Source organism: Theropithecus gelada, chromosome 17 (assembly GCF_003255815.1).
Source record: "Theropithecus gelada isolate Dixy chromosome 17, Tgel_1.0, whole genome shotgun sequence".
NCBI lineage: Eukaryota > Metazoa > Chordata > Mammalia > Primates > Cercopithecidae > Theropithecus > Theropithecus gelada.
Genome location: NC_037685.1, coordinates 57,617,375 through 57,643,694, shown reverse-complemented (window position 1 = coordinate 57,643,694; position 26,320 = coordinate 57,617,375). Strand labels below are relative to the sequence as shown.

The 26,320-nt window shown below is 40.5% G+C and overlaps 1 protein-coding gene across 2 annotated transcripts in view; it reads right to left on the bottom strand.

Moving 5' to 3' along the window:
• Positions 1–26,320, bottom strand: part of ATP8A2 (ATPase phospholipid transporting 8A2) — a 649,217-nt gene that overhangs the window by 409,437 nt on the left and 213,460 nt on the right. For both annotated transcript variants that reach the window (XM_025364761.1, XM_025364762.1), the window contains exons 23-24: positions 25,372–25,510; positions 16,676–16,740 (exon numbers count right to left, since the gene is read on the bottom strand). In XM_025364761.1, coding sequence (XP_025220546.1) covers positions 16,676–16,740; positions 25,372–25,510 — 204 coding nt within the window. The remainder of the gene's footprint in view (positions 1–16,675; positions 16,741–25,371; positions 25,511–26,320) is intronic.

The window sequence follows — 26,320 nt, the reverse complement described above, 5'->3', positions numbered from 1 at the left end:
TTCCCTATTGAAAGCAGAGTAGAGAGCTAATCTCTAAGGAATAACAACCATGTTCCAACTTATAGAGTAGGCTTATTTTTTATCTGCCAATGAATTATTCTTCTTCAACATGTTCTTAAATCGTACAATTAAGATTGGAAAATTGAAAAGAAAATAATCATTCAAACAGAAGCAGCATCAGCAACAGCTACTACTTTTCATGGTTCACCTCCCGTGGCACATCAAATAGGAAAGGCAGGAGACAGCTATGTAAATGGAAAGTTCAGCAGTGTTAATAGATGCAGCATCTATTAAGGTATCATTTTTGCTATGATAGCCTCAAATTTAGAACATATTAAATACAACCTCATGTGAATATAGATCACCTCCATTCAAGAAGGCATATTTCTCTTGACCTAGGAGCCTTCTAGGAATTTATTCGAACAAAATAAACAGCGGAAAACGAAATGAGATCTTTTCCTAGACATTAAAAGTTAGAAACAACCTCAATGTCCAAAAGTAAGAAAAGGGTTAAATAAATCACAGAAATATACAAAATGTTATCTACATAGTTCTCTAAAACCAGGCTGTAGCCACATCTTAGTTGATCTGGAGATACAATCTCAGCTACAAGAGAAAAAAACTAGGTTAACAAGAGTATCTATTGTGTGTAGTTGCATTTTTTTAAAAATGGCTACCAATATACACACAGGCATATGTGTATATATACTGCATACACACAAGGTTATTGTATTATTAGTGAATAAAAAGAGCCAAATATATATATAAACTATATCCTTCTACTTATTCCAGTTTTCTGGGTAATGGAAGTCTACCCAGAGAACATTTTTTATTTTTCTTTTTTCTCATTAATATATATTTTTCACCATTAAATGAATTGGGTAATTTTAAATGGGGGCAAATGAGGTTTAAACCTATTAGATTGCCAGAAAACTTAAATCATCCTCAGAACAAAGGTTGATGGCTATAATCCCATTAATCAAGTGAACTACATCAAAGGTTCTGTCTGAGCCACATCATGGAAGTCATTCCACATAAAACATGTCCAGGTCTACATAAGTTACCTTACACAGGAAGAACAATGCTTAGAAACTTGACCACAGAAGAAAGTTCACTGATGAAGGAACTTGACAGATGTTAGCCTTTCATATAATAATTTTTCTCTTACAATACCCTGAGACTCCATTGTCACAACAAAGTAGGTTGTTATCTCAGCCTAAGAACCATCATTGCTGTTGACATTAAACATTTTTCATGATATACCTTTATGATGCACCATGTAATTACTGATTTTCTTCACTTAGAAAGCCAACAGTGGTAAGTCAAGAGCTGTCAGGCTCCCTGACAGATGAGGCATGCCTGTCTCTCTCTGCGAGTTGGGGCTTTCAAGAGTACCATTAGCACAAAAGATGGACAAGGACTTTTGAGTTCCACCCCTACCAAAAGCTAGATTTCACAAACATGGACTATCTATCAGAAACAGACCCACTGGATGCGAAATATTTGTCAGGTAGCTACAGTAGAATACAGGAATACTAATACTATCCACCTTTGTTTTGTGAAAAGCATAACCAAAAGTAAGATTCTTAGATTATAAAGAGCTTGGTATATTAAGTTGAAAGTTCTGATTGATTCAAGCAATTATTTCAAGACCATTAATAACAAATATCCACCACTTTCAATTAAACATAGGAAATGTTAAAAGGAAGAATATTCATTTTATTGGATGAATTACTTTAAAAATTATGGTTTACTACACATTTTGGAAGAATAAAGTTACCCATTAATTTGCTCATCATGACAGGGAAATCAATTACCATGCTAACCTAAGATCTACAAGAAGTTTCAGCAAAACTCACTGTAAACTTCCTTTGTTTTCTCCAGTTGTTCTCCACCCAATTCCTTGTACTCACTCCAATCAAGCATTCATCTCCATAATGCCCCAGATAGCTCCTGACAAGGTCACCCATGACCTCCACACTGCTAAATCCAATAATTAGTTATCAGACCTCATTTCCCTGAACCCATTAGCAGCATTTAATACATCAGTTCCTTTCCTTCTTCCTCAAAGACTTTGTTTTAGTTGGTTTCCAAAATGCCAAACTCTCTTGCTTCTCTACTTACCTCAACATCCATATTTTCTCAAACTCTCTTGCTTCTCTACTTACCTCAACATCCATATTTTCTCAAACCCTCTTGCTTCTCTACTTACCTCAACATCCATATTTTCTCAAACCCTCTTGCTTCTCTACTTACCTCAACATCCATATTTTCTCAAACTCTCTTGCTTCTCTGCTTACCTCAATGGCCTTGGTGTCCCTTTTCTTGGTCTCCCTTGCTGCCTCTCCTCTCCCAAACTTTTAAACAATGAATTACCCCACACGCACACCCACCACCAGAGCTGAATTCTTGAGACCACTTTGCTATCTCTTATCAATCCTGGTGACCTGATTCAGAATTGAAAACACTACACAGACTACTCCTAAGTATTTTTCTCCATAATAGACCTTTCCCCTGATTTCCCAGACGTACTTATTCAACTACCCGAAGGATATCTAAGAGTTATCTCAACCCTAAAATGCCCAAAAAAGATTCCTTATTCCCCCACCATATCTGCTCCTCCTACGGTCTTCCTCATCTCAGAAATGGCAACCTGATCCTTCCAATTGCTCAGATCCAAACCCCTGGGGTTTTATCCTTCTTCTATTCCACATTCAATACATCAGCAAATCCTGTCAGCTTTACTATCAGAATAGTATACACCCAGAATCTCACCACGTCCCATCACCAATACTGCAACCTCCACTCCAACACCCCCATCATCTTCTGCCTGGATCAGCACCTCCAGCTACTAGGTGGGCTCCTGCCTCCGAGCCTTTGCCTCCCTCCCTTCAGCTTTAGTCTCTGCTTACTCCAGCAGCCAGATACCCTTTTTAATTTATTTATTTATTTATTTTTTTGAGACAGGGTCTCATTCTGTCACCCAGGTTGGACTTACTGCAGCCTCTGCCACCTGGACTCAAGCCATCCTCCCACCTCAGCCTCCCAAGTAGCTGAGACTACAGGCACGCACCATCACACCTGGCTAAAATTTTTTTGTAGATATGGGGTTTCACCATGTTCCCAAGCTGGTCTTGAACTCCTGGACTCAAGCGACTCCCCCACTCTGGCCTCCCAAACTGCTGGGATTACAGGCATGAGCCACCGTGCCTGGCCAAGACTCTTTTTAATGGTAGAGTATTAATTACTAAGTCAAAGGGCAGTAAAACTATTACATGAGGGACCTAGAGGAGTCAAATACACAGAGACGCAAAGAACAACAGATACCCTTTTTAAAATTTATTTGTTTATTTTGAGATGGAGTCTCGCTCTGTTGCCCTGACTGGAGTGCAGTGGTGCGATCTCGGCTCACTGCAACCTTCACCTCCCATGTTCAAGCGATTCTTGCCTCAGTCTCCCAAGTAGCTAGGACTACAGGCTCGCACCCCCATGCCTGGCTAATATTTTTGTATTTTTAGTTGAGACAGGGCTTCACCATATTGGCCAGGCTGGTCTTGAAATCCTGACCTCGCGATCTGCCTGCCTCTGCCTCCCAAAGTGCTGGGATTACAGGCATAAGCCACTGTGCCCGGCCAAGATACCCTTTTAAGAAGTAAATCAGATCATGTCACTCTTCTTAGATTCCACCAGTGACACCCATTTCACTCAGAATGTCCTAACGATGCTCTACACGGCTACAGGCTGAGTCCACGCTGTCTCTCTGGCTCCCTTTTCACTCTCCCCTCCAGCCACACGCTGCTCAAATGCAGTGGGGAGCATCGGCCTTTGCCTCTGCATTTGCTAGACCATCTGCCTGAAGCACAATTCCTCCAGATACAGGGTGATTATATAATTTTACCCTCCAGATCAAGGCACTTTGGGGAGTAAAAAGGGGGAGTCTTAAATCTCTGCCAGGAAAACAGGTGCAAACTGAGACTGCTCCAGGCAAAGTGGGAGGTGCCATCTCCTATCCAGACAGTCCCATGGCTCCCTCCCTGTAAGTCGGCTCCAAAGTCATCTCATTAGAGAGCATTTCCTTAACCACCTGCACAACACAGCAGCTTCTCCCTCCCCCACCAGCCGTTTCCTCATCCTGCTGACATTCCGCAATAACACTCACTACAGAACCCCAGGGAAACATGTTTTATAATAGTCTCTGACCTTTAAATGCAAGCGCCTTCAAAGGATTAAAAGAATTATTAATTGAACATGCCTAAAAATAAATTAGAAAAAAATTGTTCAAGCAATATTTCTAGTATACCACAGTCTTACCACCTTCACACACACACAAAATGTTGATAAGCAAGTAATTACAAAGTGATCTTACCCAGTAGGCAATAGTAGCAGGAATTTTTTAGCAGATGTTAGGAAAAAAAATAGAAATTTTCTATCAAAAATTTTAGCAATAACCTTGAAAAAAAGAATATTTCATGACCTTACAGAGTTGCTAAGGGCATTAAGAGAGATAATTTATATGAAGTTCTAGGCACTCATGAAAAAGCACTCAACAGACCATGAGCTCTTTTTACTGGAGAGGCTGCTTAGTACTCTGGTTAAAATATGTGACCCACATTTTGTGTAATAAAAATCACGTTAACAATACAAGCATTTCTGGCCGGGCGCAGTGGCTCACGCCTGTAATCCTAGCACTTCGGGAGGCTGAGGTGAGTGGATCACTTGAGCTCAGTTCGAGATCAGCCTGGCCAACATAGTGAAACCCTGTCTCTGCTAAAAATACAAAAAATAGCCGGGCCTGGTGGCGCACACCTGTAGCGCACCTGTAGTTCCACCTGCTTGAGAGGCTGAGGCAGGAGAATCACGGAAGCAGGCGGAGGCTGTAGTGAGCTGAGATGGCACCAGCATAGGTGACAGAATCAGACTCCATCTCAAAACACAACACAAACAACAAAACAAAACAAAAGCAACAATTTAAGTATTTCTAAACATATCTTTTCAAAGTGGTCTCTCTAAACCCAAAAAAGCCTTCATCATATCCCACATGAAAACATCATATTCATCTTAAAGCAACAAATGATGACATTATGCCTGTGCATATTATACATGTGTAGATAGCTTACCACGAGCCACCTGTCATCAGAGAAAAGATCAAATTGGAAAACTGGACTTTTGTAAAAGAAATGTTGAAAATAGTTAACTATGACTTACTATGAACATTTACCATGGGGCAGACTTTTTTTAGTACGGAGAGCAGGAGTTTCGCCCTGTCAGTGCCCCAGATGTTCTCTTGACCCTTATGCCATCCTTCATCACCTTTAACCTGGACAACTGTTCTTTGTCATGAGAATAACAACAGAAACAGAACAGTCAACTTCTGTGTGGTCCATGAGATGTTCATGGTCACTCTACCTGTCACTGCAAAGTACTGTAAAGGATCGATTGAATGTTAAAGGTCTGACTTTTATGGAATTGACCCCATCCACGTGATCTTGTAGTATCCCATGTCCTCCTGATGCCTACTTCCTGCCTACAGGGGAGCTGGTGCTAGATATTATTTGCTGGCTTCAGTATTTATTTCTGTCTTGTTCCATGTTCTTCCCTGTATTACAGGGACTGGAAGGTAAAGCCATATTTCTTAGACTCCTTTATTACCAAGATGCTGCATGAATTCTATCAACAAGATGCATTTGCTTAAGATTGGGAAGACAGGGAGGAGACAGAGCATGAAGAGACCACATTCTACCATCTCAACCTGACTTCATAGGTGTGAGGATGCCGGGACGTCGGCCGTGGCTCCCTGAGTCTCCTGGGTAGCAGCAACAGGGCTCTGACTCCGGGAACCAAGCTGCAGGGGCACGGACCTGAAGCCTCTCTAGGGCTCGCTGACTTCTGCTCCTTCCGCTTTCCCAATAATTTCCCAAGCACCTAATTTCCCATTTTAAGTCTTTACACTTGAAATTAGTTTCCGTGCCAGCTGTTAATATCTCTCAGTGTCCAGCCTCCCTCCCGTGCTCAGTCTGTGCTACTGGAGCGGGAACTCTGCCAACCGTACTCCTCACTCACAGGTGGCTCTAGGCCCCGCCAGCAGGAGAGGGGCAGAGAGGGAATGAGAGACTCCAGGTCTGGAGACAAAGAAAGAAACGTGCTCCTCCTTGTTTGCCTCTTGTCTGCTAGCAATTCCCCTGACAGTCACTTCTTCGACCTAGCCTTGGGGATGTCTGTATTCCATGAAACTTTATTTGCAGGAAAAGATGTAGGATCAGATTTCTCTTGAGGGTTGTACTTTGCCAATCCCTGCCCTAGAGTTTTCTTTCTGCACTCTTAGTTACCTAGTTAGCAAACTCTATACTTAATTAACAATTCTTAACTTTGAAACCACTCTGTTCAGACACCAGATGTGGTTTTTAATCTCCTGAGCAGAACTTGACGGTCACCATTTCCTGCATGGAACTCCAACTGTTCCTATAGTTGGCATCAGAAGTGGTTCTAAGAAATATTCCAAAGATGAAAAACTGGCATTAATTATTTCTTTTGCTTGGGTTTGAAGGTACTGATGACCTAATCATCAGTGGAAAAAAAGATATTAGCTGTCCATGGCAAGCAGGACCGAAATAGCTACTGAAAGGATCATGTATGACCTGCTTTCTTTGCCATTGCAGTCATCGTCCTGCCTCTTCCCTGGAACCCAGAGCTGAAACAGATGCGCTATTCTGATATTCTTCTCTCCTGATCCAGCTAAGTTTCCCTGGAGTTCTCAAAATCAGAGATAACTGGCCACACTCTAGGAGCGCAAATTATTACAAAAGAAAAATCCAAGTGATACAGGTCTTTAAACTGGAAATTAATATTTATCAAAGACAGAGGCAGAGTGATTACTCACATTTTGCCTCTAGGCGTGATAAGGTAACTAGTATAAGAGACTTATAAGCAGCCAGAAAACTGGGAAAGTGTATGAAACACACTGTTTTCAGACACTGAATAGCAGGCAACACAGGAGGACAATCCTCAGGAGAAGAGAAGTTCATGAGGTGAGCCAATGGCAGCTGAAGCTTTCTGACCGGAGGTACTTTCCAAACTGTGATTCAGGGAAGAGGAACCCAGAGGATGATGTTTCTCACTGCTATGAGGAGACAGAGAACGCTAGAGAATGCCGGGTGGCTAGGGAGAGAAGTGCATAAGGGAGAGAAGGAACCACACAGAGAAAGAGCTCAAGCACCTGTAAGAGTCCCCTTGGGTCTTCAAGCAAACGGGAATTTATGCACGTATATGGGGACATGACATGAGATTTGGGGGGGAAAAAAACCCTAAAATAGATACGTATAGTTTTTCATATATATATGAAAAAAGAACAACTATCAGTACTGTTTAAAAAAAAAAAAAAAAAAATTCCCAGGGCTCACGCACAATTGGCAGATACTTAAGTTCCAGCCATGCACGGTAGAAAAACCGTAGTGAACACCTAGGGTCTTAAGCAGCAGCACCAACGAGTTGTAACTTGGCAGGAAAGCTGTAGTAGTTCCAGAGTAAAGGCTACTATAAACTCACAAGTAACTGCCTGCCAAAACACAATACTCTTTAAAAGAAAACAACAGAATCTAGACACTGGATCACAAAATATTAACGATAACCATCATACAAAAAAAGATGACTAGACAGGCAAAATAACAGAAAAATGTGACATATAACAAATAGAAGTTAGCAAATAGAAGCAGACCCATAAATGACAAAGAAGTGGAATTAGCAGAGGAAGAATTTAAATGAGGTATCCTAACAATATTGAAGGATTAAAAGGAACGTATAAATATAATGAAGAGAAATGGAAGAATCAAAAGGAACCATTACAACCAGAAAAAGCAAATTTGACATGCACAAGTCCTGTACACTGAAAACTACAAAATACCACTGAGAGTAACTTTAAAAGACCTAAGTAAATGAGACATATCCCACACGTTCATAGAATGCAAATATTAATCCCATTTAAAGTGTCAAATTGCATGAAATCCATACATAAATTTGGGGGAAATCTCCATAAAAATCTCAACAGGCTTCCTGGAGGAATTTACAGCCTGATTCTAAAATGTATACAGAAGTGCAAAGGTCCTGAAATGACCAAAACAGTCTTTCAAAAAAATAAAGTTGGAGGATCTCAAGACTTGTTATAAAGTTATCATATTGAAGACAATGTAGAATTGGGCACTAAGAGGAATACATACACAAATGGAATAAATTAGAGGGTCAAGGAAAAGAGTCACATATATGCTCAATCAGTTTCTAACAAAAGCACAGGTATTTCAATGAGGAAATAATAGCATTTTTCACAAATGATGCTGTAAACACTAGATAACTATATGGGATATAAACTGGACCTCAATCCTCACCTCATACCATGCACAAGAATGGATCCCAGACTTAAACTCACAAGCTAAAACTATAAAACTCCTGGAAGAAAACACAGGAGGCACTCTTCCCAGTCCTAGAGTAAGTACATATTTCTTAGAGAGCACCAAAGCTCTAATCATAGCAAAAGAAAAAGAAAACGAGAAAGAAATTTGGACTTCAACAGCAACAGCAACAACAAAAAACTTCTCGCTCAACAGGTGTTTATACTACTTTTCTATTGTTATAAAACATATTAACAGAAATTTAGCAATGTAGACTACCACACACATTTATCATCTCAGTTTCTCATAAGAAATCCATGCACAGCTTAGCTAAATCTGCTGCTCAGGACCTCATGAGGCTGTGATCAAGGTGTTGGCTAAGCTGGGGCCTCACTTGAAGGCCTGACTGGAGAAGTACCTGTTTCCAGCCTTCCTCAGGTTGTTGGCAGGATTCATCTCTTTGTGACTGTCGGACTAAGGTCTCCATTTTCCTGCTGGCTGTAGACTTGGCCACTCTCGGCGCGTAGAGGCTGTCTGCAATTTCTTGCCACATGACCCTCCCCACAGGCCTTCTCACAACATAGCAACTTCCTTATTAAAGCCATCAATGGAGACAAGTCTCTCACTCCAGTCTGCTAAGATAAACTCTTATATCATGCAAGGGAGTGACATTCCATTACCTTTGCCGTATTTTACTGGTTAAAATTAAGTCACAGGTTCCACACACACTCAAGGGGAGGGAACTAGGCAAAGGTGTAGACAGCAGGAGGCAGGAATTATTGGAGGCCACCCTAGGGTGTATTTTCCCTAACACTGGTAAGAAAATGGATAGGCAAGACAAAGATTGGGGAAAAAAAAAAAATTTGCAACAGACATCTATGAAATAGGGTTTATATCCAAATTACATATTTAGAAAACTGTTAGAATTCAGTAATTGTAAAAAGCATAAAACATGTTTTTAAAAATGGGCAAAAGTTTGACAGAGACTTCAACAAAGGAAGGTTTTTAAATGACCAATAAGCACAAGAAAATCAGCAGGATTAGTCACCAGGGAAATGTAACTGAAAGTCACAATGAGATATTATCAGTAACACATATCCACTAGAATGGCTAAAATTAAAATGACTGACAATACCAAATAGTGGTGAAGATATGCAAAAATGAGAACTCGCAGGTAATACTAGCGGGAGTATAAAATGGAAATTGTTTGGCAATTTCTTGTAAAGCTAAACATACATCTTCCCTCTAATCTAAGAATGTTACTCCTAGGTATCTACCCAGGAGAAACAAAAACAGAGGTTCACTAAAACTTATACAGAAAAAAACCCTCATAGCAGCTTTATTCATAATAACCTCAAACTGGAAATAATGAAAATGTCCTGTAACAGGTGAATGAATAAACAAATTGTGAAATATCCATAAAATGAAATACCCAGCAAGCAAAGGAATGAACGGATGATACACACAGCAACAGGGATGAATATCAAAATAATTGTGTTGAAGCCAGACACAAAGAGTCTTCCTATGAAATTCTAAGCAAGCACAATTAATCCATTGTGTTGGAAAGAAGGTCCATGGCTGCCTGGGGAAATGGAGGGTTGGAACTTTCTGAGATTCCGTAAATGTTCAGTATTTTAAATGGAGTGGTGATTACATGCATATACACATTTGTCAAAACATATCACCATGTACCCTTAAAATGGGTACATTTAATTGTATGTATGTAAACTATATCTCAATAGAGCTGATTTAAAATCATTACCTGTGACCAATTTGTAACAACTGCCTATTAAAGCCAAGTCTGTGGCAGATCAAGCAGCTACTGAAATATACCATTAGGGCAGAAAGAATACAAGATTAAGGATAGGTCAGCCACTTCTCACTGCACTGGGAAGTTTAAAGAATGAAAATTGCAAAATCAGAGGCCAAGACAAAGTCAGAAGACAAGACAGTCCCTATGACAGACTAAGAGAACCTCTTCTCTCGTAGCAGCCCGACATACGCAGCCTAAAAAGTTAATTCTGTGGGTTGTAGAATTCAATGAATGTTGTAGTCATAGACTAACCAGGTTTCTTCCATGAAAGTGAGGGCAGTGATGGGAAAGAGTGGGACCTTAAGAATCTGAACGAGGACATACGTATTGGTTTGAATGAATCCAAACCAATTGACCTTCAAAATCCCATTCTCTCTCCTTGGCCAACAGCATCAGACCCTCCTCCTTTCTCTCTGAGGACAGCCCTGCACTGTGTCATGCTGGGGAAGCGTGTATTGACCCTACTTTTAATATTATGTTCCGTACGATTAGTAGGGTGAGGATAAACAAAGAGACTACCCAAGCAATAGTTCAAACTATATAACCTTTTCTCAGAAAAATATTCCAGAGGGAATCTGCAGATTCTGTTTCCCAAAGTCAGCCAAGGGCCCAATCTAGGGAGGCAACTCTGATTTTGCCAATAAATAGCCCCCAAAGTAGCTCCAGCCTTATACCATTTTCAGCCAGCAAAATGGGAAGAGCTGAGGAACCAGGGCAAGAGATTTCCTTCTCGATGGGTAATGCACAAGGGTGTCACCTCACTTCTGCTCACATTCCACCAGTGATCATTTAATCTCATGGCCACACCCATCCACAGGGATGCCGGAAAATGTAGTCTCTGCCACAGGCGTCACTAATGAATTTTATCTGATTCCATTTTCATTGCTCAGGAGCCATTCCACCAGTGACTGTACATCCTTTTGTGTTAAAGAATGAATGCTTACTCTGAGCAAACACATCTTTGCCAGTACATCTTTCATTTGATGGCTTCTCAACAATAACTTTTGGTTTTATTCCATAAGTTGAAACACGTTAGAAACTACACTTTTATCCAAATATGTAGTAAATTTCTTATGTTTCACAATTTGTTCAATTACTTGTTTCTTATAAACCCTGGCAAGTGCCATTAATTCATTCCTTTTCACGGCTGAGATATACATACATATATATATACACATGTATGTGTGTATATATGTGTGTGTGTATCTATGTGTGTGTTTGTGTGTATATATATATATATCACAGTTTCTTTACTCATCTGATGGGCATTTGTGTTGGTTCCATGTTTTTGCAACTGAATTGTGCTGCTATCAACAGGTGTGTGCATTTTCGTATAATGACTTTTCCTCTGGGTAGATACCCAGTACTGGGATTCCTGGATCAAATGGTACTTTTACTTTTAGTTCTTTAAGGACCCTCCACACTGTTTTCCATAGTGGTTGTACTAGTTTACATTCCCACAGTGACCTGGATGACATTGGAGACTATTATTCCAAGAGAGGTAACTCAGGAACGGAAAACCAAACATCGTATGTGCTCACTCAAAAGTGGGAGCTAAGCTATGAGGATGTAAAGGCATAAGAATGACACAATGGACTTTGGGGACTTGGGGGAAAGGGTGGGAAGGGGGTGAGGGATAAATGACAACAAATTGTGTGCAGTGTACACTGCTCAGGTGATGGGTGCACCAAAATCTCAGAAATCACCACTAAAGAACTTATGTAACCAAATACAACCTGTTCAACAACCTATAGAAATAAAAAATGTTTAAAAATACACAAATACAGAAACTCTGGCAAGGTTTTGTATAGGTCTTCCACTATATTCGACTTAATTATTGCTGCACTGTGTTCTCTATATTATTGCAGCAGGAAAACCAAATGTTCTCCAAGTGACTCGGCACTTTTTGTCCTTTACTAACAAATATCAGAAACATTTATCATTCACTAATTTGCAGGAGGTTTTGTGAAATTTTAGAGTAAATTAGATTACTACATTCTACAAAAAATAAATTGCTGGTAAAATTGTAGATTTTTATTCTCTTACTCAAGATTCTTAGTTTTTAAAATCTCAATAATTCCTATAGTTTCATCTTACCACACCTAATATTTCAAGATACCATGTACATTGAGGACAAAAGTTCATGGTTAATGACAATAATCTTGTGAATAATTTTGAAATTTGCTTAATCTGTCAGATCAGATCACTGTTTTAACTATCAAGCAGCTGAGAAGAGCTGGAACTGGCACACACATTGAGCAAGGCCAAATCATTTCAGCTTCTGCTTACAGTATTGTCATCCTCAAATCACTTTTTTTTTTTAACAGGAATTCTATTAAGTCAGCATCTGTGAGAGTCATTTTAATGAAAACTAACTCTAGTCCACAAGTTCATTTAACTAGTACCCATGAATGGCAATATTTCACAATTGGCTAAAAGCAAACAAAAGAGTGGGAGTTCCAGTAGCAACCTTTCTCACTTAAAATGCCATGCCTCCCTCCTCCTACCCATTCCTCTCAGACTGATTTCTGGTCAGTGCGCCAGGAAAAAAAATTGGGGATGCCAGTGGCAATCCTTATGTATTATCAGTAAAGCTAATCTCTCAATACTTTTTAACGGAAAAAATAGGAAATCACAACTTTCCTGCATTTTAATATATCATCTAGTGTCCCCCTGGGGTGACCACCATCACTCTGCCTTGTTCAAAGACCACTGATCTCATCTGTATTATGGAGCTTAGATGTCATTTTAGCAGCATATGAAAAACTCAAAACACAGAGATAAATCCTAATTGTTTACAGTATCTGGAGTCCGAACCCGGCCATACTTACTGGTCTGGTGAAAGTGATGGGGGCCAGGTCTGGAGGTTTGAGGTTAGCCCATTCTCCCCTCACACTTATATGAGAGACGAAATAAAGAGAAGCCAGGCCAAATGCTTCTGTTGGGCCTTTTTCTGTGTCCCTGTCTCGTCTACATCATCATTGGAGCCCTGAGACTTAAAAACTCCACCGGGGAGTTCCACCAAAGCTCTACTGTATAATTTATTGCCCTAGAATCCTGCTTGTATCCCCCTCACCACCACCAAATACAAGTTTAATGAGAATAGGAATGGGTTTAACCCAACTAAAGCATGAGAGGGAGGAGAAAGCAAGGAAGGAGGAAAATCTTCCTCAGTAGACGCTAGTCAGAAATATGAAGTGCCCTTTTGAATAATGAACAAAAACAGTACACAGAAAGTGCACCTCTGCTCAGTAGATACTGAATACATTACAGTCATTATACTAAAAGATGAAGTTCAAAATTGGTTAAGGAAGAATCATTCTTAGGAGGTTAAACTAAGGCAAGTCTGCTGCACACCCATACACAACCTTCTTAGTTTGGCATCACAAACCACTCTTTGGTCTAGGTAAACCAGAAGTCTCAATGTGTATGGAGAGTCCATCTCTTGGAGTCCAGAGAACATCTGTTATAAGGGGAAAACGGAGGCTCGTTTCTGAGTTACCTCCAGAAAAAGGAAGCTTTTTTCAAGATTATAGATACCTTTGAACCAGAAAATCATCAGAAAAAAGGAAGCCTCAAGTACAGACACTGTGGCTGTGTTCATAAGGCACGTGCACACATCCAAGGGTTCTGGGAGTCTTCCTGCAGGAGCACTCTACTCTCCCCGATGCGCTGTCTTGGCTTACTCATTTTCTATTTCTTAGTCGCATCAACGTGTGCTCAGCCCCTCATTGCTACTGTAGCCACTATCTCATCAGCATGACTTTTAAATAGAAGTTCTTATGGATGACTAGAAAATTATCTTAAGCTCGTTCATTCACTCCAACATTTACTGAGTGCATAATATTTACAAAGCAAGGTCTTGAAGGTGGAGATGCCCGGTTTTTTTTTTTAAATCAGGTTTTCAACCATGACCTTACAGTCTAAGGGACTAAAGAGAGGTAGAAAAAAATATAAGTCATTTCATAACACCAAAAATAAAACCTGATTAAAAAATGGGCAAAGGATTGAATAGACATTTCACCATAGAAGATATACAAATGACCAAAAGGCACATGTAAAGATGTCCATTGTCACTAATTAGGGAAATGCAAATCAAAACTCCAATGAGATACCACTCTCAAACCCATTAGAGTGGCTACTATTAAAAAGTGTTGGCAAGAATGTGGAAAAATCACAAACCATATAAAATGATGCAGCTGCTATAAAAAAGACAGTACGGCAGTTCCTCACAAAGTGAAATGTAAAATTCCCAAATGATCCAGCAATTCCACTTCTGAGTATATGTCCCCCAAAATTAGAAGCAGGATCTCAAAAAGATATTTGTATATACACATTTATAGCAGCACTATTCACAATAGTCAAAAGTTGGATTGAGACCATCCTGGTCAACATGGTGAAACTCCATCTCCACTAAAAATACAAAAATTAGCCGGGCATGGTGGCGCGTGCCTGTAATCCCAGCTACTCAGGAGGCTGAGGCAGGAGAATTGCCTGAGCCAGGGAGTCAGAGGTTACAAGTGAGCTGAGATCGCACCACAGCACTCCGGCCTGGCGACAGAGCGAGACTTCGTCTCAAAACAAAAAAAAAAAAAAAAAAAAAAGTTGAAAGCTACTCAACTGTCCACTGATGGACTAATGGATCAACAAAATGTGGTACAGGCATGCAATGGAATATTATTCAGCCTTAAAAGGAGGGAAATTCTGACCCATGGTACAATATGCATGAACCTTGAAGACATTATGCTACATGAAATGAGCTAGTCATAAAAATCACAAATACTATATGATTGAACTTATACAAGGTACTTAGACTCGTGAAATTCACAGACACACAAAGTAGAATGTCTGCAAGAGGATGAGGTAGGTGTGGGAATGGGGAATAGTTGTTTAAAGGGGCACAGAATTTTAGTTTGAGAAGATGAAAAGCGTTCTGTGGATGGATGGTGGTGATGGTTACACAACAGTATGAATATACTTAATGCCACTGAACTGTACAATTAAATGATGTATTTCACAATAATTAACACACACACACACACACACACACACAAGTAGCATTTCCAATGATGAGACGTTCCATGGAGAAAAACAAAGACATGTGTGAGAGGGAGTGCTGGGAAGCCTGAAACACTTGGGTAGGACAGGTTTCCTCAGAGCATGTGAGAATTAGACTCCAGGAGATGAGGTATGAGCTGGGACTCTGGGCTTGCTGCAGGCAGCAACATGAACAAGGATAGGAGGTGTACCAAGATGAATTCTGAAGCACCCGCGCCAGAGGGTGGCCTCTCGCCAATGGTGCCTTGGAAATACACAGAACTATGGACTCTCTCCTGCCTCCTGCCCTTGATCTCATGAAGGGGTAGAGAGTATCCTGGTGTTCATGGTAGGAATTATGGCCTTCTCAATTTGCAAGTATAGAAACCTCTGTACTTTATTGCCTCCCTTTAAAAGTGTAATTTAGCCGTGCCATCTGCCCCTGGCATTGGCTAAATATAAGTATTAAATATACTGCCTCGAAGGGTGCTATGGGTGCCTGCCAGTAACAAAGCCCTTGTTAAAAGTTCTGACAAATGGAATCTCATTGTTCAACTCATATTTTCATATCATACCACTTCACAGGTTGCTGGTGACCCTCACATCAGCTCCCACTGCTTGTCTCTTCAGTGGCTTTATGCCGTGATGGGGTGGGTTCATGTGGCGGCATTGGGACATCAGAGAATTAAGGGTACATGTATCCTATTACTATATAAATGTATTATTATTTCGAGACAGAGTCTCACTCTGTCACCCAGGTTGGAAAGCAGTGCTGTGATCACGGCTCACTGCAGCATCCACATCCCAGGCTCAATCAATTCTCCAGCCTCAGCCTCCCAAGTAGCTAGGACTACAGTCATATGCCACCATGCCTGGCCCACTTTTCCATTTTTTGTAGAGATGGGGTCTTGCTGTGTTGCTGAGGCTGGTCTGGAACTCCTGGGCTCAAGCAATCCTTCTGCCTCCACCTCCCAAAATGCTGGGATTATAGACATGAGCCCCTGAATCTGGCCTTACTATATAAATTTAAACAATGCTTAACACTTGAATATTAGCTTTATTCTAAGGTCGGTGCTAGAAAGAAAATCATACATATCTCCTTAGTAACTCATAGTGAAGTTAACCATCATCATTTAATGTAGGTCATAATAGGTTCCATTAATATTTCATATTTAATGATTAAAGCTAAATCAGATCAAAACTATCCCATTTTAAATGCACAATTCTATATGAATAAAAGTATTACCACGAGGCAATAGTCTAGCTTGCTGTTTTGATGTTTAAAGATAAGGTTTTCTGACATCCATTCATAAATAATATAAACAGAAAATAAAGTTTTTCATAATTGTTTTTTAGCAAAACATGATGCCTGATTATCAATGATAGTAGAAACAAAGAGTTTAATACTGTTAGAGCAAAGCGAATACAACTTTGAAAAACTACTTACATCCAAAGAGTCCTCCTTCAATAGGATGAGGGCCATATTCTGCGATACCAATCGGCAGGAATACCCTGAAGTGCAGGAAGAGACAACGTGTGTGAATTTTTCTTTCCTTCTGTGAGCTCCTTAAATTCAACCTCCTTGATTCTCACTGCCACTTTAAGCCTACTGGCTCACACAGAGGAACAGGGTAACAGTGAGGAGGACAAGCACATTGATTTTGATTCTTGTAGACAGATTGAATAGAACCAGTTGGGAATGTCTTTATAATTAAAGGCTAAAATAAATACTTTCCAATTTTCGGTGGATTTTTCTTTCTCTCTGTTATCCTTGTATATCATTAAGATAAGCCCCGGATTGTCTAAAGTGACAGTGAACACTTTAGGAAGGCAGTGGACCCCAATGGTGCCCCTCAATCAGCACACACATGCCCACTGGGATAGCCAGCTCCCTCCCTTCAAGACAGCAGCCAGTTCTCACAACAGGTTTCAAAGGAATACACTGAGGGAGTCACTCTTCCTGTGAAAAATTTAAAGTAATCCACGTTTCAAAAAAGTCTTTTTTTGGTTGTTACTATAAAAAGGCTTTAAAAAAAAAAAAAAAGCTTATTTGGAACAAAAGTAGTCCTAGTTCTTAACAATTTCCTTCTCATCTTTCAGTCAAGTTATCTACAGGGTAAGCAAGATACTATTTTCCGTTTTCCCTCCCAGTAGAAGACCGTATTTTCCAAGAAGCCTTGGGTTGTTTTCTACCCACACTTCGCCCTGGGTGAGCACTCGCCGACCAAGCCGAGCCCCTCTCGGGATGCCTCCCCTCCGACCCACACCCTTGGTGGGGAGGAGAGGGCTCTAGCAACTCCAAGACCAGAGGTGCCCACCAGCGCACTGGCCTGTCTCTCAGATCACCCTGCCATCCTCTCAGTGCCTTGAGGGGTTAGCGATCACTTGTGCTTTCCACCAAACCCCAACTCAATCTCTCTCATTGAGAAAAGGCAAGAAAAAAATCCTTCACAGAAAATCGGCCCTCACAACTAGTTGTGTCTCAGCACCTTAAGGTAACGGATTAATGATTATAGAAAAGGGAAATTAATCATCAGCCTTCAAGCAAACAGGTGACAGTCTCAAGGAAGGGCTTGGCTAGTCCTGTTCCTACGGCCACGGGGAGCAAGGACTCTCCTCACAGGAAAGGAAGACAACGTCGTTCTCACAGACGCTTCACATGGCTAGAAAAGAAGACGGCATTTACCTGAGGGACAAGCAGCAGAACGGCTGCATTTACGTGCTCAGACCTACTAGCAGGTTCTCTTTTCATCCCCAAGAAATCCTCGTAACAGGCACAAAATGAAATTCAAGATAGACAAAAATTGAGACCAAGAAAAACCCTGTTGTGGGTTTTTGGGGGAACGAAGGGATTGAAGGAAACAGTAAAAAAAAAAAAAGCATTTGTTTATCTGAGAAAGTACATCCTTCCTAAGGACCACCATGTAGAACATTTTGTAAAGCACCTCCGAGATCAAATTTTAAAGGGCAAAATTACGGCTTTTCATCCAAATGTGAATTTTTGAAGGCAACATGAAAAAGACATAGCCAAGGTTGTTAACAACAGTTATCTCAAGGGAATCAGATTATTTCTCTTGTTAAAACAAACACATTATTGTTTTCAAAGCCAAAACAAACTGAATAATTTTAAATCACAATACCACATGGGCAAATACCTGTTAAATCTCAAACAGAAAAAAAAAAAAAAAAAAAGGAGGGGAGAACAAGGAGCAATTTTCTATACATTTACAAACTAGTTCAAGTCTGTATTTTAACAACAGTGATGGATAAAAGTGAGACCCTCTCAAAATGCCATTAAAAGCTCTGCCTGGTAGGACTGGAATAATCGAACTCTTTGTTTCCCATTAAAATTTTACAAATGCATTCTTCCTTCCTATAAGTTCTTAGATTAGGTCCAGAAGGGAGGTCTACATTTTCTTTTCACTTGCAAAGAGCGATATTGCAACTTTAATCATTTCCCTCTATGTTAGATTTACTCTTTCTTCATCCCCAGAGACTTCCAGCAACTTCATGCAATGTAGACTATTACAAATTTAGTGTAACTAATGCAAAAAGATTTACTGGTAGTTTTTTATTTGAACAACAGCTGCAGAAGCTGGCTGTAATTTTTAAGCCCTCACTTGCTGCTTTATTTTATATTTTTCAATTTAAGCAAAATGCCATTTGACAACTGAAGCTACACAAAGATATTATGGAAAAACTCTTAAGTCTTTTTTTTCTAGCCATGGCTGGGGGAAGAGGAAAAAAACTACTGACACTTCCATGAATTTAAATGTACGAAACTGAAGACTTCTGAGAAGAAACAGGGTAAGGGTTTTGCTGCTGTTGTTTTTAGTTTGGATCCGGAAGTGAGATTTTGCTTAGAGAATTATCAGTCGGAGACTCGCACTAGACAGACCAGGGAAGTTTAACCCAGTTAATTGTGGCTTAACTAATGTAGCAAATTAAATTGTGTCAATCCACATTTGGTGGGCTTGATTTCTAATGTTTTTGGATAAAATGAGATCAACTCTTGGAGAAGAGCCAGGTATAGAATGTCAGTCCACACTTGTAAATTGAGGTCTACTTCTTTAATCTCGCAATCTAACAAGACGGCCATAAAATGACTGAGAGGAGAACCTCTGGGATTTCATTTTTTACTGTAGTTGAAATTAACAGTATACTACAAAACGGTTTAGTCTTTCTACTACCTGAGTATAATCAACATTCAAAGAAACCAAAATATTACAGAGTCTATGGTACTTACAGCAGGACTTGATCCTAATACAGTAAGATAATGCTTCACACTAGAAAATACTACCAAACCAAATCTCTCAGCTCTCTCAACCAGTTTCCTCCTTGAAAATGGAGAACACTGGTTTTGATATCAAATCCAGATTTCTCTGGAGACATTTTTGAACAAGTCAGGAACAATGTATCCTTACACACCATGTATCCTGAGATCACGAATCCACCAAGCTACCCATCACAGGATTCAACATGGTACCAACCCGCAGTGAACATGTGACTGGTTCTCAACAGCTTTACAGATAATCCGGTCAGTCAGTGTCTGCATGTATGAAAACCACTGGCAGACAACAAGAACGCATGATGAAAGATGGTCTTTTTTTTTTTTTGAGATGGAGTCTCGCTCTGTCGCCCAGGCTGGAATGCAGTTGCACCATCTCGGCTCACTGCAAGCTCTGCCTCCTGGGCTCAGGCTATTCTCCTGCCTCAGCCTCCCGAGTAGCTGGGACTACAGGTGCCAACCACCACGCCCGGCTAATTTTTTATACTTTTTTCTTTCAGTAGAGACGGGCTTTCACCGTGTTATCCATGATGGTCTCGATCTCCTGACCTTGTGATCCGCCTGCCTCTGCCTCCCAAAGTGCTGGGATTACAGGCGTGACCCACTGTGCCCGGCCTAAAAGATGGTCTTTTAGGCTATTCCAGGTAGGATCAAAGGAGCCCGTCCAGAGCCCCTTATCATCCAGAGAACCAGGGAGCTGAGGCCTTGGCCATGGAGCACACGCCTGGGCACCTCTCCCTCGAGCCCCTTCAGGCCCTTCTCAGGAACCCTCGCCACACAGAAGAACGTGCTGCCTCAGCCTCACCTCACGGCTCCTCCCCAAGATGGGACATCCTGGCCCATTCTATTCTCTGTCATTTTTGTTTTAAACAAATTCTGAAGGCTCAAGTTTTAAACGTGTCTCATCCAGGAAGACTCCTCTGGTCCTTTACAACCCCTATTGTTCCTTCTGAGAAATGAACATTGTGTGCTGTGGTTAAGCGCTCAAGATTTTCAGCTTTCTCATATCTGTGTGACCTAGGCTAAGTTACTTCATCTCTCTGTGCCTCAGTTTTATCTTTAAAGGGGGATAATGCCTTTTAAATTCTCCAAGGGAATTAAATATAAAACATATGTAAAGGACTTAGCAGAGTATCTGGCACACAATAGATAATATTTGCTAGTAACTATTACAAAAGCCAGTCATGATTAACATCTACACTGCACAATTGGTGCTTCCTCATCTATTGCATTCTCTGACTTGTCTCATAATTAACTCGTGCCCCAAGTGTGGAATGGAAGTTCCCCAAGCTTATCGTGGAGCACCTGGCAATGTCAGCTGCAGGTCATCAAGAAATACAGGACTGAATCTTCCGTGAAAACCAGCAGTAAGATTGAGAGCAGTACCAGTGTTGCCACCCTCACAGTCCAGCTTCACCTGAGAATGGCAACTCACCTTCCTTTAAACGAACAAGAAAATGTACGGGCAATTACAGGAGGGCAAGTGACATATTGAGTCACTTCCTAAAATTAAACTTCAAAAATAATCTACATGTATCTCACATCATCCTATTGTTTACCTTAAATATACACAATAGAATTTATTAACGTTTTAAAAATAAACCTCTAAGACCGTAAGAAATGGTTTAAAAGCATCAAATGATGGGTAGCAAAATACAGGGAGGGTGGGGAAAAGACTTGAAATTTCAATTCAGAAATATTTTAAGAGGAAAGCTAATGCCAATTTAACTACTTTAAAATGGAATACACACTAGGATTTTGTTCTCACTCATCCCACATCCATTAAAAAAAATTACAGACTCTGAAAACTCCACATCTACTGCATAACTATTTAATAGATGTTTTATCCAGTGGTAAGAAGGAAATGACCACTGTGAGATTTACCAGGGCTACATCTGAAATTTCACTTTAGACCAGCTGATGCCAAACTTTTAAGCTAGAAGAGAAAACCGCCAGCTCCTCAAAACACAGCTAGTTAGCATAAATTCAAGCACAGCGCTGCAGGATTCTGGCAACATGCCCATACAAAACTCTAAAAAGAGCCAACACCCCCAAACACCACAGATAATTAATGTCACCAAATCTAAAGATGAACTCTTACGGTACATACCACTAAGATAAGATAATGCTGTCAATTAAAAGAGTAAGAGTCAACAACCATAAGGCATCCCCATTTCAGGGACATTAACATGTAACAACAATGTGCGCCTTGGAATGGATTAAATATACTACCATTCTCCATAGTCTTTTAAATCAAATTTCAGAAAACATTTTTTGCAAAAGCTATGTGAATCCCTCGAAATAAGCCCCACACCAGAAGTCAAGAGCCCTGACACCTAGTAGCAGTTTGGTCATTAAGTAGGGTATAGCCCTGGGAAACGTAGAATTTCCTCCTCGAGCTATAAGACTGTTCATATGTAAAGATTTAAAAAAGAGTTTTCAGAACTCGTGCTTGAAGGTGATCTTGAAGCAAGTGCCTGGCACTTGCCAGATACTCCATTAATTTGCTCTGTTTCCCTTTTTTCATCTAGAAGGAGAACTGCTAGATACTTGATCTTCCCAAATATCTTCTGGATACCTTAAAACCCCACACCGGATGCATGAAAATGTAAAGTATTATGGGAGACAAGTCAATAATGGTTCATACTACCAGGGGTATGAGGGCTATATGACGAGAAAACAGGCTTAGAAACCCACCCTGTATCTACAGCATGACCTCATGCTGCTGACAGCTGCCACCTGTGGTCTGACACTGATAAGTCTAATAAAACGTCTGGACGTATATGCTTTCCTGAGCCTTCTGCAACATTTGTAGGCTCAACAGATACCTTAAATCATAAAACGACATTTAAATTCTCAATATCACCCAGGGCTACAAGCTTGAGTTCCAAAGGCCAAGTGAAGAAACAATTCAGACACAGCTCTCTCAAAGAAATCAATTCTCCAGCTGTTAGAAGCTTACTTGGTAACACCCAAGATGTGTTTGAATCTGACTGATACACTAGATAAAATGTGAATAGAGAAAGCCTCCATGGTAAACATAAGACTTTGACAAAAAGTCATCAGGTTATAAAGCATCATCTTCTAGTTGTCTTGGAGAGTACTTGCTAAGAAAGATCAGTTAACAGATAGCAAATGATGTGAGTGGTTCTGGCACCAGCACTACACATGACTACACCCTCTTAGAAAAAAGTAAAAAATAATAACAATCGTTATTTTTTAAAAATTGTTTGGAATGGTATCAATTATCTCATAAGGCTCAGAGCAGCCTCATCGCATACAAGCAAAACTTGCCTTTTCAATTAATAATCCATGTTTTCTGGGTTGATTTTCAGCGCCTTTCAGTGTTTATCCCAAATTTAGCTAGATAGACTCAGGTATAACAAAATGAACATGAAAAAAAAAAAAAGGCTGCATGTGCTCCCAGGGGCTGGGCAGTGTAGTGTGGATGACAGGCAGTGAGAGGGAGCCGTGGCCCTTTTCCAGCCAGGGCACATCCAAGAACACACTGAAGGTAGTTTAGTCTAGGGCCAGCGACATGCATAGGTTATTAGGCCAGCAGGAACACTCAAGATCTGGAAAACTAAGAAAGGTTACCACTTTACAGCTCAATTTTTTTTTTTTTTTGAGAAAGTCATCATTTTATTAATCCAAGATACTATATTTTACGGCCCATCATCAAAAAACTCTATCTAGGCTATATTGTGATAGTAGGGCAAATTTGAGGTATTGTTTGCAGGTTAAAGTTATCATACAGCTCAATTTTAACTTGAGGAGTTACCCACTCTTTTTTCACATTGCTCTAAGAGGGTGGAAGGCATGCCACCTACATTTTAGGTAAGTATTTCAGGGTGGCAGTCAACTTAGCATGCCATCTGTGAAGAACAGGGGCCACAGATCCACAGCAGGTGTTTTAGGCCAAACTTATATGAAACATAACACATAAAGGGTCAATCTATATACTTACACAGAAACATAGTATACAAAAAGCAAATGTGTTCTTCTTCATTTGTAAAAATGCTGGCCGACACATCATCAAAGGGCTGTAAGCTTGAGTTTGTATTTTCTAGTAGCAGTGATGATTCTGCACTAAAATACCATCATACTCTTCTCCAAAACCATGCATCTGAGTGACAACCAGCACAAATCCAGGGACAAAATCTACAGCTGGTTTTTCAGGGACTGCTTATGAATCCTATGTCACTCTCTTGTGAGCTTAACTTCAGTTGTTTGGGAGCGCAACTTCCATTTAATTAGCTATATCCCTGACCAGAAACGATTACACGGCTTTTCTCTTTTTTTAAAAAATCCAATTTACCCAAGAAGGCAGGTATTATTTACAACTGAGGTTATAAGAGACAAAGATGATTCAAAGATAAGCTTTTCAGGAAAGGGACACCATTGGATTATGTTGAGAATATTCCAAGAAGACTCCTCTGAGCAGCACTCCAGTCACTTGAATACAGAGGCTCTAGCAGGTTTCTTCCTAACACACAGAGCACAGACATAGAAACAGATACAGAAATAGAGTCTACTTTGGCCGGGCGCGGTGGCTCACGCCTGTAATCCCAGCATTTTGGGAGGCCGAGGAGGGCGGATCACGAGGTCAGGAGATCGAGACCATCCTGGCTAATACCGTGAAACCCCATCTCTACTAAAAATACAAAAAATTAGCCGGGCATGGTGGCAGCGCCTGTAGTCCTAGCTACTCGGGAGGCTGAGGCAGGAGAATGGCATGAATCCAGGAGGCAGAGCTTGCAGTGAGCCGAGATTGCACCACTGCACGCCAGCCTGGGCAACAGAGAGACTATCTCAAAAAAAAAAAAAAAAAAAAAAAGAAAGAAACAGTCTACTTCTAGCGAGATATTATAAGTTATACAGTCCTTATGTGTTCCTTTTACCACATATGCACCAGGTCTTGTTACACCATAATGGTGATCAAAGTACCAGACAGACCAGGCATGGTGGCTCATGCCTGTAATCCCAGCACTTTGGGAGGCTGAGGCGGGTGGATCACGAGGTCAGGAGACGGAGACCATCCTGGCTAACAGGGTGAAACCCCAACTCTACTAAAAATACAAAAAATTAGCCAGGTGTGGTGGCGGGCACCTGTAGTCCCAGCTACTCCGGAAGCTGAGGCAGGAGAATGGCATGAACCCAGGAGGCAGAGCTTGCAGTGAGTCGACATGGTGCCACTGCACTCCAGCCTGGGCAACAGAGCAAGACTCCGTCTCAAAAAAAAAAAAAAAAAGTGCCAGATAATGTTTAAATATTTCAAATAATCAAGATTAGATTTTTAGAAAACGAGTAGCTTCAACTCCTTTTCAAACTTAAAATGTGCTCCTTTAACAATGGCATAGTTATCCTGACTTAAATTCCTTTTCTTCAATTTTCATCTCTGTGACGCTCTGTAAGCAAGGAAGTTGTCAACCAAGTTGGGCAGGGAAAGATGCAAGGCTCTTAGGAAAGTCCATTAATGGGCAAAACCATTAAAATGGTTATAATTACATAAAATAAGGCGTATTTAAAACCTAGTGAAAACATGCTCTTTTAGTCTCAGACTAAAATCTTGTGAAGAAAGCAATAAGAAAATCGAAGCTGTCAAATCATGAATTCTATGCCCTATGTAAGTGTGTCTAACCCTTTTCTAGGAACTATGATGGTTTTAATGTTTGTAACAGGAATGAGGGCATCTTCATTTGATTCGGGTCAATTTTTCTTAGCCTTGTGAATGAAGAGTCCTATAAAACACCATGTGTCAATGAATTTGAGAAACATTTAGACACATTTACAAGATACTCGAAAAACTATAATACAAAAGCCAGCATCAGGAAATTATTTGTAAAAATCATTACCTATATTAATCGCAGTTTCTTGTTTGTCTCCTGTCAACACCCATATTTTAATTTCTGCCTTCAACAGAGTTGCGATGGTTTCTGGAACTCCTGCTTGAAGGCGATCTTCTATGGCTGTGGCTCCAAGTAGCAGTAAATTCTAGATTGAAAAAATATCCTCAGTTAAAGACTGGCACATACTTAAGAACAGCACTAATATATTCTGACAAAGAAAGGCAATCAAACTGTTCTGAGACAGTTGTTCTATTTCCTCTATTTTACACCTGTGTCTGCAGACTGCATCTGGATGGGTGGCATTTCCAAATGCCTTGAAGTGCTGGACTCACTCTACAGACACAGGCCGCCCAGTACTCATCACTGATTTCTCGACACAGGGGCTTGTTAGAATAGAAACCATCTGGCAGCACAGCAGATGGGCAGGTTATCCCAAGGACATTGACAGTACCTGAGCCCTCCCTTTCAGTCCACAAATGAGTAGTACATTATATCACATTTAACAAATGATGAGAACTAATTCTAGATGATACGCTTACCTGGCAAAATAGGAATAAGAGACTTGTGGTGCTAAGGATTTAACAGTGAGAGAAAAAAAAAAAACATCCAAGTATCTTAAGATTGAGGGTAGCTATAAAACGGTGCCCCTTTTGGAGCTCTTTAAGGTCCAGGGCAGATCAGCTCACACTGAGGATGGGTGTGGATGTGTGGTTCCCTCCGGCTGCCTGTGCTGTGCCTGCTGGTCTGGCAGATTTCAGAGACTACACAAAGGACCTGCTCCATGTACCCACATCCTAGTCTCTCCAGGATCTAGCACCTCTGCTTGGTCACAGACTGTGGGAAGATCCAGCTACCTCTTGAGCACCCACCATACGCACTTCACCTATTCACTTTTTTCTAATTCTAAAAATAATGTGGGCTATTTCCAGTAAAACAGGGCAAATAAACACCTGAA